Source organism: Vigna unguiculata, chromosome 6 (assembly GCF_037176805.1).
Source record: "Vigna unguiculata cultivar grain cowpea cultivar isolate G323 ecotype 2 chromosome 6, ASM3717680v1, whole genome shotgun sequence".
In the NCBI taxonomy this organism is placed as follows: domain Eukaryota; kingdom Viridiplantae; phylum Streptophyta; class Magnoliopsida; order Fabales; family Fabaceae; genus Vigna; species Vigna unguiculata.
The window spans coordinates 46644112-46658829 of NC_140797.1; the positions used below are offsets into that span (position 1 = coordinate 46644112).

The following is a 14718-nucleotide window of genomic DNA, read 5'->3' on the forward strand; positions in this document are numbered from 1 at the left end:
TGTATAATTGGCATATCCTTTTTTTGAGAGTGTATACGTGACTCGTACTTAGTTTAAAATAGTCAATATATTACTTAAACAAACCACATGTATGAAATATTTTATCTTTACGATATAAATTTAATAACATAAGAAAATAAATAATTTATTTTGTGAATAAAAAAAGAATATATTGATAATTGAGGTCAAGATACTCAATCCAAAAATAAATATATAGAGATAAAGATAGACAGATAAAGATACTAAATTGAAGGTAAGATAGACTTGTAAAAAGTCTTTCATCACAAACTCATGGAACAAAACGAATCTACGACTTTGACATTATTTCACCATCCCCATTAAAAGAAAAAGAAGGTTTGCATAAACTTCCCAGCAAAGTTACTCAGATGTATGATATAACATGAAACATCTCTTGGGTTTGAAAAACTAAATGATATATAAAAATAATAAGACCCACAAATATTAAAATTTTAATATTTTTATATTGGAAGTGATGTGCTATAATAGTCGACAAACATTAAGATTTAATATTTTATATATACAACTCGTACTTTAGAAATAAAAAACCTTACCAGTGTATTGGTAAAAATATTCTAACAAATCCTACTAGTCTATATATATATATGGTAATATCTATAAACACATTCTAGGAAACTACATGTTCCCTATAAAGTTAAAATCAAACTACAGTACTCCGAATACATATATAGTACATGTTCCTAAACCCAACTACAGTACTCCAAACACATATATATATGCCTGGCTCTCAATTTTCTAGTTCAACTATATAATTTCTTCATCCTAACTCCTCATATAATAAATACTGAAATTAAATTAGTAAGGAGAACCCTATTTACCTAGAAATTGTTCCCAGTGTTAGTTTCAAATCTTGCTCTCTTTGCATTCGTTGCATAGCGAATGTAAGAGTCATCAGCTGCAACAACCGAGCTGGGAATAATTAGTTGTTTGGAGCTTTCCCTATTGTAACTCAAATGGACATTATCATAGTTTACGTAAGGAGCATTGTAGCAATCCACAATAGTTGTAGTTTTAAGAGTTGATGTATTGTTGTTGTGGCCACTTCCACCAACATTCAACATTTTTGCGTACGGGTTCTCTATGATATTGGGATTATTACCACATTGTCTGGGTTGTTTCTGATAGAAGATCTTTGAAACAACTAATTCTCCATCTTTCTCTTCTTCAGTGCTGCCAAGATGATATTGATGCATCACCCAATTAGTCTTCTCAGGCTTCTTTTTCCGGCCATAGTTGGTGTAGAGTACTAGTATTTTCTTAAAACCCTTCACAGCACCACCACCGCCTGCAAAAACAGCTCTAGTTTTTCCCGTTTTGTGCCATCTTGTTTCACTTCCTTCTTCATCGCTCTCAACCTTTCTTCTTTTCCTCGTTCCGGTTGTGTATGCTTTTGATGGCCTGTGAAAGAAGTGCCGGATCTGTCCATCTTTGCCCACTCCTGCATTGTTTCATAAAATAATTCCTCACGTGTACTACAAGTGATTTATGAATGAAAACAAAAGTTACATCTATCCAAAAGTACATATACTCATACCACGGATGAATGACTATAACAATTGTTGTAGTTTATTTATACAACATAGTCTAAATTGCTTTAACATTTATTTTGTTGTTTGTGTTGATAAAGTATGCGTATATTTGTATGTATCAATATTCATGAATCGTTAGCTCTACTTCAATTAAATTAAGGGTGTGGTTGAATAACCATAGAAAAAGAAGAAAATTACTTGCTTTAGTTCTAAAACTTAAGGATATATTCTTTTAATTAACAGTTACATAAATGTCATTGTAAGAAAATTAAGATTTAATACTTATTATACATATATAAAAAGTTTTTACATTATGAATCACTACTAATACAATTGTTAAGATAATTATAATAAAAAAATCAATAAAATCATTACGAATTATATTTTATAATTAAATAACCAATATAAAGGTTTAAATAAGATGTGAGGAAAAGATTATATCACATCAATTTCATCCATTGTTTTCCTCCCCTTTCATTTCACCCCTGAAGGATGTGAGGAAGAAATTGGTGATGCTTGGAAATCGATTGTCACAAAATAAAATGTGGGTGCATATATATATATATATATATATATATATATATATATATATATATATATATATATGAGAGAGAGAGAGAGAGAGAGAAATATAAAAAATGTGGGAGAAAACATGGGTATGTTTACATGGCAGCAACCTGTTCTTTTGTGTATGTTGAAATATGACATAAAACAAAACTAAAATTTGTGATAATTATGGGCTGATTTTCATTTTTTGATGTTCTTACATGGCTAATTAGTGTTAAGATATTGAGTTAGGTAGTGATTGCTAAGATAAGAACTTTGTTGCAACATATATACTTGAACAAGAAGTTAGTTATGTAGAAAAGGTGCGTAATTCTAATATGTTTCTTTGTTTCAACATATATCTCTTAAGAACGACACATACTGGACGGAAAGTTTTCTTTGCCACGTTACAATAGCCAAAACAACGAATCAAGAAAGACACAATTTGTTCAGGCTGTCCAACTTTCATATATATATATATATATATATATATATATATATATATATATATATATATATATATATATGCCACATTTTCTAACTCATCTGAAAATGTTGACTACATATCTGTAAATAAGATAATGTTTTAGAAAGGCCACTTTTAAACAAAATAAAAAAAATTAATGTTAATATCTTAAATCTGACTTCATACAGAAAACATAAAATGTTCTGCTGTCATATTCAACCGCCTTATGATTAGAGATTTAAAAAAAGAAAACAATTATTTGATTGATAAAACAATTAATTTCATGCATGCGGTAAGGTATGGTATCGTGACCCGCAAGACGTGTGTTTCCCAATAAATGAGAATTTCACTGATGCATACACAACATATATTCAATAGGTATTTTAAAACAATATACTATATTATTAATTAGACACAAAATAATATTAATTAAAAATAAAATAAAGTAAAACATGGAGTACCTGGTAGTTTTTCCGGGTGCGTTGAGCAAATCCCATTCTCACCTTCAAGAGTTGGTATGAACTCATCAATAAGGGGATGAAGCTTGCATGCATCAGACGCCACTTTTGCCTCTAAGTGCTCTAGTATTTCTTGATCATTTGGGTCAAATTTCACTCCTGCCGGTAACCCCGGCAAGTCATGAATTCCACCCTAACAGTTCATCACACGTACAATACAAAAGTAATTAAAGGAAAAACAAGTTAAAAGATGACAGCAGAATCATACTTAGGTTAAGGAAACATAGGTATTTAAGGATTAGAAACAGAAACCTTGAAGTATGTGTTAATACCTGATCTCTGAATTCAATGTTATGGGCGCAGGAGGGGCATCTTATGGTTCGAATTTGTTCGGAGAGTTTTACGTCAGTGACATTAGTCTTTTGAGTAAAAGTCATAGTTGGCGTGATTGATTCAATCCTCTTCTCCTCATCAGAGTCATTGCACCATGTCATCTTTGTGTTAGTTTCCTATTGCACATGCACGTGTATCTCAAAGCAAAAACCTTTCGATTTTCTTCCAAACCCTCCTACAATATCAGCTCCCTAAAAAAACGAGATGAAAAAGGGTCAAGAAAGGTAAAGCTAGTTGATTGTATTTTGAGACTCATTGATTCTGAATCAATTGTATTGTTGGTGAAAGAGAGAATTTAATCTTACCGGGACTCCACTTTTGCTTCTTGTGTACGTGTTCTCTACGATTCAATTATTGAACTGAGTTTGATTTCCCTAAATGGTTGGGTCTTGTTCGGAGAGAGAAAGAGGAAGAGGATATTGAGGTTATAAAAAGAACATAAATAGAGGGTGGGTCTAAATATTGGGAACGCTTGCTTGGAGACCACGTTTGGCTACGCTCTCGTATATACGCTTGTATCAAGGAATAAGTGCGGTCGAGTTAAACACACTTTTTAAGGCGGTAAGTTTCCAAATAACCAAGTGCACTTTACCTAATTAAGTAATTTTAAAAGGGTATCTCATTAAGCAATTTTAAAAGGTATCTCATCAGACATGAAAAATAAAACCTTGCGAACAAAACGAAGCGTAAACCCCGTGTTTATTTTTTTTAATTATAATATGTTTATATATATAAATTAATTTACGAAAAAAATTCATATCTTTATTTTTTTTAAAATAATTTAATTATTTTCAGTCTTGTTTAAAATATGTGATTAATGTCCCGAGTTAAAAAGATGGTGACAAGAGGCAGACGTTTCACCGCTCTAAAAGGTGGGTTTGCACTTGCTGTAACTTCATCAGGTGCAGTGTCAAATTTAACTTCAGTGTGTTAAAAGATATGTAAAAAAATCATAGACGTCATACATGTACATAAAAACTGATAAAAAATGTTGATGAAGAGTATAAAGAAAGATCCTGTACATTCCAATTATTTGCCTTGTTCAAATAGATTTCACATTATAATTAAAATAGTCAATATCTCTCCTACACTTTTAATTTCCCTTCACACACTCATACCACCCCTATGATTTTTCCTCGTTTATTGTGTTCAAAGTTTCATGCAAAACGTGGTAACCATTGTCTTAGATATATACAACGTAAATAACGAATTTATGTTGTGGGAGTAATTTGATGCTAAAAAGACGTTGGATGTAGTTTCAGTTCATAGTGTTATTTTGCGTGCGAAGACATGCAACGGTCATTGAAGTTTGGCTTTGGATATTTGATTTTCATTACATGTTTCTGAATGTGTTTCTTGCTGTGTCTGGTTTAGGCATCTTATTATTATTATTATTATTCCATTAGACGAGAGATTATGCTATGGTACAGGACAGTTGAATGTTTGGTGGGATGAAGTGGTGACAGGTCACGTTCGAAGGGATGTTTTTGTCAATTTGCATGGAAGTAAAAGTTGATTTGGAATGATATGATTTGTTTAAGATGTTGACTTCAAATTAGAAAGAATGGACGCGGGGACAGAGGAACATAGCCATCGGTTAGTTATAATTTTCCACTTGGCATCCGCCGACACGTCTTTGTGAGCTTCTTCGAGAAGCCACGCAACGCAAGAGAAGCTTAAGCCTTAAGTTTTTTGTTTTTTTTTTTCGACGAGGATTTTTCCGCGGAATACGTATAATATACGCACAAGGAATTGTGAACAAGTGCCTACGAATCTTTTCTAAGCTTTTTATTTTATATGCATAATTGTTATACTTTCTTAGTAAGAAGAAAAATTACCATAATTTTAGTATAAAAATTATAGTTTTCCAAATTTTATCTAAATTCTATTAGTAACCGAAGTAATTAAATATATGTTTATTCTTTAATAGTTATAACATGTATTTATTAAAAGAAAACATTAACATTAATATGCAATTATTTGAAAATTAAAGCTTTTGTATTAATTTTTTTTCTGTGAATATATTATTATTTTTTGTATTGAATGAACTATTTGTCCTATTAATTTACTAAAAATGGTATAATTATATTCATTGAACTTATGTGCCATTCCTTGTATATTTATATTTTATTTTTATTTTTTAATGTTTAAATTAAAAATGTGAGAAATTCAAGTGTTGAGTAAAAATTTCACATTCAATGTAGATGAGTGTAATAAACAGTATATAAGGAGAAAAACTATAAATTTATCCTCTTAAATTTTTGGAGTTAAATATCACATCAAGTCTTTTATTAGTGGGAGGCCTCACTAAATCTATAATTTTTAGGTTCTAGGTTCCGGTGATCAGTGTCTCCAATTCTTCTATAAAAAAACCATACAAAAAATATTTATTTTTTAAAATGTATTTTGAAGTTATGTCGTCATTGTTGATCAACTTGTGTGTTGTTTTTGTTACTAAATAATCACATTTTCTATTATGATGATTATATTGAATAATGATGTATTGATACGCTTAATAAATTTATACAACTAATTCATATTTATTATTTTTTGACACCTTTTATTTTTTACTTCTTTATAATTATATAATCTTTTTCTAATCATTAAAATGGTCCTTTACACTCCGTATAAGTACGTAGTAGAAAGAAACAATATGCTTTAAATTTGAACTTATTATTCATATATCACAAGGTTTTTGTTGATTTTTCTCTTGTTATGCGAAGGAATCAATTAAATGTAGCAATCAATAGGAAGTATAATAGTGGGTAGGACCATTAGTTCAAATATGAACTAAGATAGGCCCTTAATGATTATGAATTTATAATGTCATATATTAAGATAATGAAATTTAAATATAACTCAATTTTATTAAATTAGTTCAATTTTATGAAATTTAAATACTACTTTTATGTACAATCTGCAACCTAAAAATTAATAACATCTAAAATGTTGTAAATTTTTTTCTTATCTTTCTAAACTGGAAAGTAAGCACTTCATCTCTTTGGTTTCCTATGTATATATGACAATGTTGTAGTATATATTTTTATTTATGATTGATTGAGCATAATTATTTACGGGATTACATAGGGGGTATCACTGGGGAGATACAACACCAATGAGATCTGAGCCTAACCACATAAGACACTGACACCACTCTCAACCCAAAACCTTAAGGCAATGGGTTTATGGGTCTTGATTCTTATATAGTGCTCTACTTTCTCATTTTTGGTCAATGTGAGACTTAGACTCACACTTGGATTCCTAACCATCTCCCCCTCAAGGGTAAGTCCCTTCAACCACATTGGTATACTCCCCCTCCAGCGGAAGCATTCCCAACCACGAGTACTCCTTTTTCTGCCCTTTTCTGTACTGTCGTTTTTCTTAACGGGACACGCTTACCTGGAACCCTTACCTGGGACCCCTTGCCAGGAAGACTTTTATGTGGAGGCTCAGGTCTCATTGGTGTTGTATCTCTCCAGTGAAATCCCCTCCTTATAAACATAACAAGTGGTATCAGAGCCGATGGTTAATACCGGCTCAGACGAGTGCAGTACCAGTATGGTCCTAGTATCGAAAGTCTTCCTGGCAAGAGTCTCGGGTAAGGGTTTCAGGTAAGCGTGTCCCGTTAAGAAGAACGACGGTCCAGAAAAGGGCAGAAAAGGAGTACTCGTGGTTTGACAACTTCCGCTGGAGGAGGAATGTACCAATGTGGTTGAAGGGACTCACCCTTGAGGGGGAGATTGTTAGGAATCCAAGTGTGAGTCTAAGTCCTACATTGACCAGAAATGAGAAAGTAGAGCACTATATAAGAATCAAGACTCATAAATCCATTGTCTTAAGGTTTTGGGTTGAGAGTGGTGTCAAATGCCTTATGTAGTTAGGTTTGGATCTCATTGGTGTTGTATCTCCCCAATGATACCCCCTCTGTAATCCTAACATAATTTTGTGTCTCTATTGCAAGATTAAAAAGAGATATTTCCTACAATAAACGAATTTATCTTAAATGTGGGATCAATCTTTAACCATATATGTAAATAACTTTGGAAAACCTAACAATGTGTTATTCCATGGTTTAAAATTTGCACCTAATTAATTCTTAATGCAAAAAAAAAAAAAAAAAAAACTTCTTCTAAGTCTTAATTTGAATTTTCATAACATTGGATAGGAAAAAAATCATTTATTAAATATCAAATTGCATAAATATAATTTCTTTTTTTAAATATCAATATTGGTAACACTTTCTTAGCACGCCGGCTAAGCTATATAAGTTTGTCGTCATTTTTTTTTCTTTTCTGTATATTTCATTTCCAAAAATAATATTTTATGTGAATGGTGAGAAGTTTATATTTGTACATTGTTGTTATCACTTGACTATTACTATTTCATCAAGTTGACCATTTTTTAGGGTAATATATCATTTTTAATAACATTCAAGTTATACAAACTTTTTTTAATTTAATATTAACCCATATTTGTTTTTATTCGGTTGGAATCTAGTTTATTAAATTATTGGATTAAATTAAATCTGAATTAGCCCAAATTGTCAATTATATTTTGTTTAGAAAGAATTAACATGAAAGAAAAACGAACAAGCACGATGTAATTTAAAGATAAGAAAACGTCGAAGGTGTGAATTTTAACATTTCAGATCTTCTAGAGCGTAGCTGACTTAACTGATGTACTGTTCACAGAATGAAGATGGGTTAGATTTCCGAAAAGGGTCTTTCTTCCTACACCTTCAAGCATTTTTTCTGCACCTCCAAAAAATTTTTAAATTCCCAAAATACCCTTTGACCATTTAAAGAAACGCACGGACATCACACTCCCAAAAATACTTCTGGATGTCGACTTCCGAAAGTCAAAATATATGACTTCCGGAAGTCAAAAGTCATCACCAGAAGTCGACTTCCGAAAGTCAAAAATCATCACAAAAATCAGAAATCATCACCGAAAGTCCACTTTCGGAAGTCAAAAATCATCACCGGAAGTCGATTTCCGGAAGTCAAAAATCATTACGGAAGTCGACTTCCGTATATAAAAAAAAAATATATTTTATTTTATTTAATTTTTTAAAATACGTATACAAAATTATAAAACATTTAAATTTAAAAAAGATTACTTTAAAAAATAAAAAAATAATAAATAATAAAATTACAAAATAAAAAATAAAAAATTGAAAAACAAAATTGAAAAAAAAATTAAATTCAAATAATAAAACTTTAAATAATTTAAAAATGAAAAAAAAAAAAAATATATATATAAATATATATATATATATATATATATATATATAAACCAGAAGTCGGACTTCCGTATATATATACAAACGGAAGTCGACTTCCGGTATTAAAAATTATAAAATATATATATTTTATAAAGTTTTATTATTTTAATTTAAATTATTTTTGAATTTTATTTTTACTTTTACTTGATATAATTATAATTATTTTATTTATATATTTCATGTATATTATTTTATATTTTGTTTGAATTTTTTAATTTTGCTTAAAATTTAAATATTTAATTTTAATCAAATTTTTAAAATTTTTTCAATTATATATTTTTTTATATTTTTAAATTTAAATTTATTTTTATATAATTTATTAAAAATTTAATAAAAATAAAAAAGAATTAAAAAAATTATATTTAAAATAACATATATTAATAATCAAATTTAAAATAAATTATATATCACTAGAATTTGATTTTCAAGAATATTCCTATTTTTTATTATTTTAAATTTGATTATTTATATATTATTTATATATGTTATTTTAAATATCATTTTTTTAATTCTTTTGTATTTTTATTACATTTGTAATAAATTATATAAAAATAAATTTAAATTTAAAAGTATAAAAAATATATAATTAAAAAAATTTTAAAATTTGATTAAAATTAAATATTTATATTTTAAACAAAATTAGAAAATTCAAATAAAATATTAAATAATATACATGAAATATATAAATAAAATAATTATAATAATATCAATAAAATAAGTAAAAGTAAAAATAAAATTAAAAAATAATTTAAATTAAAATAATAAAACTTTATAAAATATATATGTTTTATAATTTTTAATAGCGGAAGTCAATTTGTATATATATACGGAACTCCGACTTCCGGTTTATATATATATATATATATATATATATATATATATATATATATATATATATATATATATATATATATATATATATTTATATTTCATTTTTAAATTATTTAAAGTTTTATTATTTGAATTTAAATTATTTTTTAATTTTGTTTTTCAATTTTTTATTTAGTAATTTTATTATTTATTATTTTTTTATTTTTTAAAGTAATCTTTTTTAAATTTAAATGTTTTATAATTTTGTATATGTATTTTAAAAATTTAAATAAAATAAAATATATAATTTTTTTTTATATACGGAAGTCGACTTCCGTAATGTTTTGACTTCCGGTGATGATTTTTGACTTCCGGAAGTCGACTTCCGGTGATATATTTTGACTTTCGGAAGTCATATATTTTGACTTCCGGAAGTCTACATAATTTTGGGGGTGTGGTGTCTGCGGAGTTTGTTAAATGGTCAAAGGGTTTTTTAGGAATTGAAAGAAAGTTTGGAGGTGTAGAAGAAATTTTGGAGGTACAGGAAGAAAGACCCTTCCGAAAAAACTCTTTTTTATACCCAAAACAAAGGCCCAAAGCTTTTTGCTTTTTTCAACTTTCCAAAGTGGGTAGATTTTCAAAATATTGTAGAACGGGTAAGTCCTACTTAAAATATAATTTGATAAAGATAAATATTCGTTTCAAGTACCATTTTTTTAGTTTTTATTATTTCGTTAAAAATATTTATTTATAGTATTTATAAAGTGTTTCCTCAACCCCACGGTTGATTTTCAGTTCTCAAACTATGTTGGGTCAAACATATAACCAAAGCCCAAGGCCTTGGGTCTCGTTTTAACTTTTGAGGTGGAAGACCCAATCACCGATATTGTTGGGCCCAAACTAATTGAATCAAACTATTCCTGCCATCATTAGCCTAAGCATGTGGGAAACAACCTGGTAATTATATTTTAAGTTCCTACCTTGTTTTTTTTTTCACGGGGTAAAGAAATTCCTAGTTAACAATTATCACATATATTATCTTTTTGTTTATTTAGTATAAATAGGTTTAAGCTTGTGAATTCTTTCGATTAGGATTAAATTATAACTAGACTCACCGTAAAGCATATCAATGATGGGTTTCATAAATCAAGATGTGGATATGAGTATTTTTAATAAAACTGCATGTAAAATATATATTATTTTAAAATAAAAATTGATATTCCATCTATATCTCTGTAATCTGTAGTTACAACTCAATTTATTTTAATAAAAACATGCGTTACGGAGAGTATTGGTTTTGTATTACTATATTATTATTATTACTTCTCTTTCATACACTATACTATTTGTTTCCTATTATTTTCCTTTTTGGTAAGCAATACTGTTTTACTAGCTGTATGTAAACTAAAAGACAACACCGATATTAACGTTGTGGGTACCTAATTACAAGCTGGGAAAAATAGGTACATATGCACACATTAAAAGTTTGGAGAAACTAAGAATTAAAGAAATACAAAAATAGGTCACTTTCACGACCAAAAGGATCCCCATGCTACACGGAACCAGAGATTAATACTCACCGCCCTAAGGACAACGGCACCGTCCCACCTTTCTATTTCAAAATTCCCCAACAAAAAATTATTCGATAACACCCTCTTCCCTCCTCAAAATTCCACCAATTTTCTCACCAATCACTCGCATCCGATGAATCTCAACCTCACCAAACTCATCACACTTTTTCTCCTCATTATTTCGGTCAATTCATTAACTAATCATAAGAGAAGACTAAGATTTATTTTTTTTTATGCCGTTTGCATTCCAATTCTTGGCGATTGGTCCAAACCCATTTTTTGGTACACAATTGAAGGCAAATTGCTCAATGAATTTGACTACATGATGATGGGAATCAGAGGCACACTTCAGTCTCTAAATTGTTCAAAATGGTAGCCACTTGAGCGACAGAAGGTCTACATTTGCGTGAGTTACCGACACATGCTGAAGCAACTTTGGCTAATCTAACCAGAGGCTTCGTGTCAGAAGGAATCACCAACCTAGGATCTAATAGTTCACTAAAACTGGTTTCTCTAATTAAAGGCAATGCCCACTTCACCAACAACCCTCCCTCACACCCTTTTCCAGTTAAAAGCTCAAGCAGGACCACCCCTAACCCATAAACATCACTCTCCTTGGTAGCTCCACCACCCCTTCTTTCACTCCAATATTCATCATCCACGTACCCCACTAGCCCTCTCTTTTCCACAGGTGCCAAAAAGTTAAGCCCATAATCAGAAATCCTAGCACAGAAGTTCACATCGATCAGGATATTAGAGGACTTAACACACCCATGTACAATGTTTGGTGCCACCACTTCATGCAGGTATTGAAGCCCTCTGGCTGCTCCAGCTGCAATCCTGAACCTCTTGTTCCAATCCAAAAGTGAAGCCCCGTCTTGGTTTTGATGCAAGTAGAAGTCCAAGCTCGCCATGTGCACGAACTCCATCAGAATAACTCTCTCACCCGGTGCTTCTGAGAACCCTATGATTGGAACTACGTTGGGGTGTTGGGCCAAGGAGAGCCATTTCAAAACGGATGAGAAACCAAAACCTGCATTGCTCAACACAAGAACGGGGTGAATCCTTTTAACAGCTACAAACTCTTCTTTCTCCAGTGTCCCTGCATACACGGTTCCTAAGCGACCCAGCCCAATGATTCTCCTGTGGTTGAAGCCATCGGTGGCGGCATCAACTTCCGTCAAGGGGTATGCACGAGCACATAACTTCACGGGAAGTGTTTCTTCGGATTCAACGGGTTTCTTCTTGCAAGCTAGGAAGAGGATGATCCCAAGAACGATCAGAGATACGGATAGAGAGATCATGACCATGTCATAAGCGATATGCTCCGCACGGTTCATTTTGAATGGCTTGGTTGGAAGGGTATGGGTTTGTGATTGTGATTGTTGTATAAACACGATTAGCTTGGGCAGTGATGGGTTATTGGTGGTGAAGATGGAGGAATAGTTGAAGAGGAAGAAGGTGAGATTGGATGGTTCGTGGAAGAGGTGTGTGGAAAGAAGCTTATATACATGTGAGTTTGATGGGGAGATATCAAACAGTTGGAAGATAAGTTGAAAATGAAAAATGAGAGCATATGCTTGACAAAATGGGTGGATGGATAGATGGATCGGTCGGATTAGTTGTGGTAGTTGATAGCTGGCAACCCTACCTCTCATATTATGCACATATTCTATCATTTTTTTTACTAACTAATCAACAACATCAACTTAATCAAATACACAAAGATAAAAAATAGTAGCATTGTAAAATAAATTAACACTGTGCGTGTGAGGAAATCTTTAAATGCTGAATTAAAACACTATTAATATCATTTTGACTATGTGCATGTTTGAAGGAACTTTGTGGTTTCCTAAATTCTGTAATAGTTTTAAATAACCCCGGAAGCTTAGGCTTTTTTAAATGATGGAGGTATTCTTATTAATCTAATTATATATGAGACTAATTATTAATCTAAAACCATTTATGTTATTTTTATCTTACATATTGTCTGTGTACGTGGGACAATCCATGGGGTGTGTAATACTTTTAAATTATATTATCTCCACCAAAGTTTGTTCATTGCATATACATTTTTTCTCTTTTCTTTTACATTTTGTCTCCTACTACGGATTGTTTATACCTTTTTGTGTACGGATTTTGTTATTCCCTGGAAAATAGGAGGTTTGGTCGTGTGGTGCGTAGAGCAATATCTGAAGACAATCCAATTAGAGACAGCTTACACAATTGGGTGTTTCCATTTGGGTAGGTACAAGTAATTTAAGACATTAAAGTAGTGTTCTCATTTAAAACTAAACATTTTAAGTTAAAAAATATAGAAACTGTTGACATATGTTTCATTTTCGAGGGAACAAAATAAACTAAGAAATTCATTTAAAAAAAAACACATACATTCAATGTATGAAATTATATTTTAAATAAATCAGCTTATGGCTATAAGAATTTAATATTTGAAAAAAAATGAATATTTAAACTATTTAAAAATAAATAATTATGAGTTCTTTAAATGAGCAAACTGATTTTCAACGGTAAAGACACTGAAGAAAAATCAGTGTTTTTCATTATTAGAAAAAACAGTATATTAAAAAAAAAATTCTTTCAAGAATAAGGATCCGTATTATTATACACAAAAAAAGGTACGAGAATGAAATATCTGAAATCTCTTTCAAACTGAACAGTAATTATAATTGACAGACAGAGATAATAGTAAAAAAAAAATAACAACAAAAGAAGATGCTTTATCAAAACGTATAATTGAAAGAAAGGGATAATAATAGAATAACAATAATAAGAGGAAGAATGGTATGAAGTGAAGCAGAGAAAAATAAGAAGTGCAGTGGAATCTGGAATGGGTGAAATGAAGCTATTTCCCGCCATAAACATAGCTATAAGGCTACAGGCCAGCAATGGAAGCCACAAAATTGGTGAGAAGCCTAGGTTGGAGCCCATTGTGTCTTGATGATGATGTTGGGCTTGGCTCGTAGCTCCGAGAAGGCCCACCAATTAATGGTGTGAGATGTAATGAATCTCTCATGATGCTTCTTCTTCAGCTTCTATTATTTTTGTAATCAGACAACCCAGAATCTGGTTGCTGGATTTGGTGGAAGGTTACGAGAAAGAAAGAAAGAAGTGATAAAGTGTTAGTAATAATATTAATAGTAACAGTATTAGTATTGCCCTGGTAGCTGTCATCACATCATGCTCTATCTCCGAAAACAAAAATCCAACATCTTCAATAATTAATAAGTGCATGATATAAGGTCGGATGAGACATGTATCATCAAAGTTGAAGGAGGAATCTGTGGTGTGCAACAGGTGGCGATACATGGAACCTCTGATTCATGCTCCTATGAATCACTTTAGATATTATTATACATTATATTCCCTTAACCATGTTAATTTTAACGTTTGTCGTGGGGAACCAAGAGCAATACTTGTGAATATATAAGGACTATACTGGTAAGGTTTTTGAATTGGGTCATTAATCACAATCACAGCAACAATATGGTTCACAAAATGGGCCAAATTGATTAAATTGCTATAAAACCGGTGCCTTCAACAGCTTCGATCTATTTTTTCTCCATAACACAAACTCATGCTGAAACAAATGTTCTTTACATGT

The 14718-nt window shown here is 30.6% G+C and overlaps 2 protein-coding genes across 2 annotated transcripts; both read right to left on the reverse strand.

Moving 5' to 3' along the window:
- Positions 1–583: 583 nt before the first annotated feature.
- Positions 584–3869, reverse strand: LOC114187164 (NAC domain-containing protein 73-like). Its single transcript, XM_028075318.2, has 4 exons — positions 3737–3869; positions 3371–3622; positions 3042–3231; positions 584–1477 (listed from the first exon to the last, which is right to left on the reverse strand). Exons 2-4 carry the CDS (start codon positions 3530–3532, stop codon positions 858–860), a joined length of 972 nt encoding a protein of 323 aa, XP_027931119.2. The 5' UTR covers positions 3533–3622; positions 3737–3869; the 3' UTR covers positions 584–857.
- A 7056-nt stretch (positions 3870–10925) lies between these two features.
- On the reverse strand, positions 10926–12653 carry LOC114187437 (serine/threonine-protein kinase-like protein ACR4). Its single transcript, XM_028075698.2, has one exon. It carries the CDS (start codon positions 12434–12436, stop codon positions 11432–11434), a length of 1005 nt encoding a protein of 334 aa, XP_027931499.2. The 5' UTR covers positions 12437–12653; the 3' UTR covers positions 10926–11431.
- Between the last annotated feature and the right edge of the window lie 2065 nt (positions 12654–14718).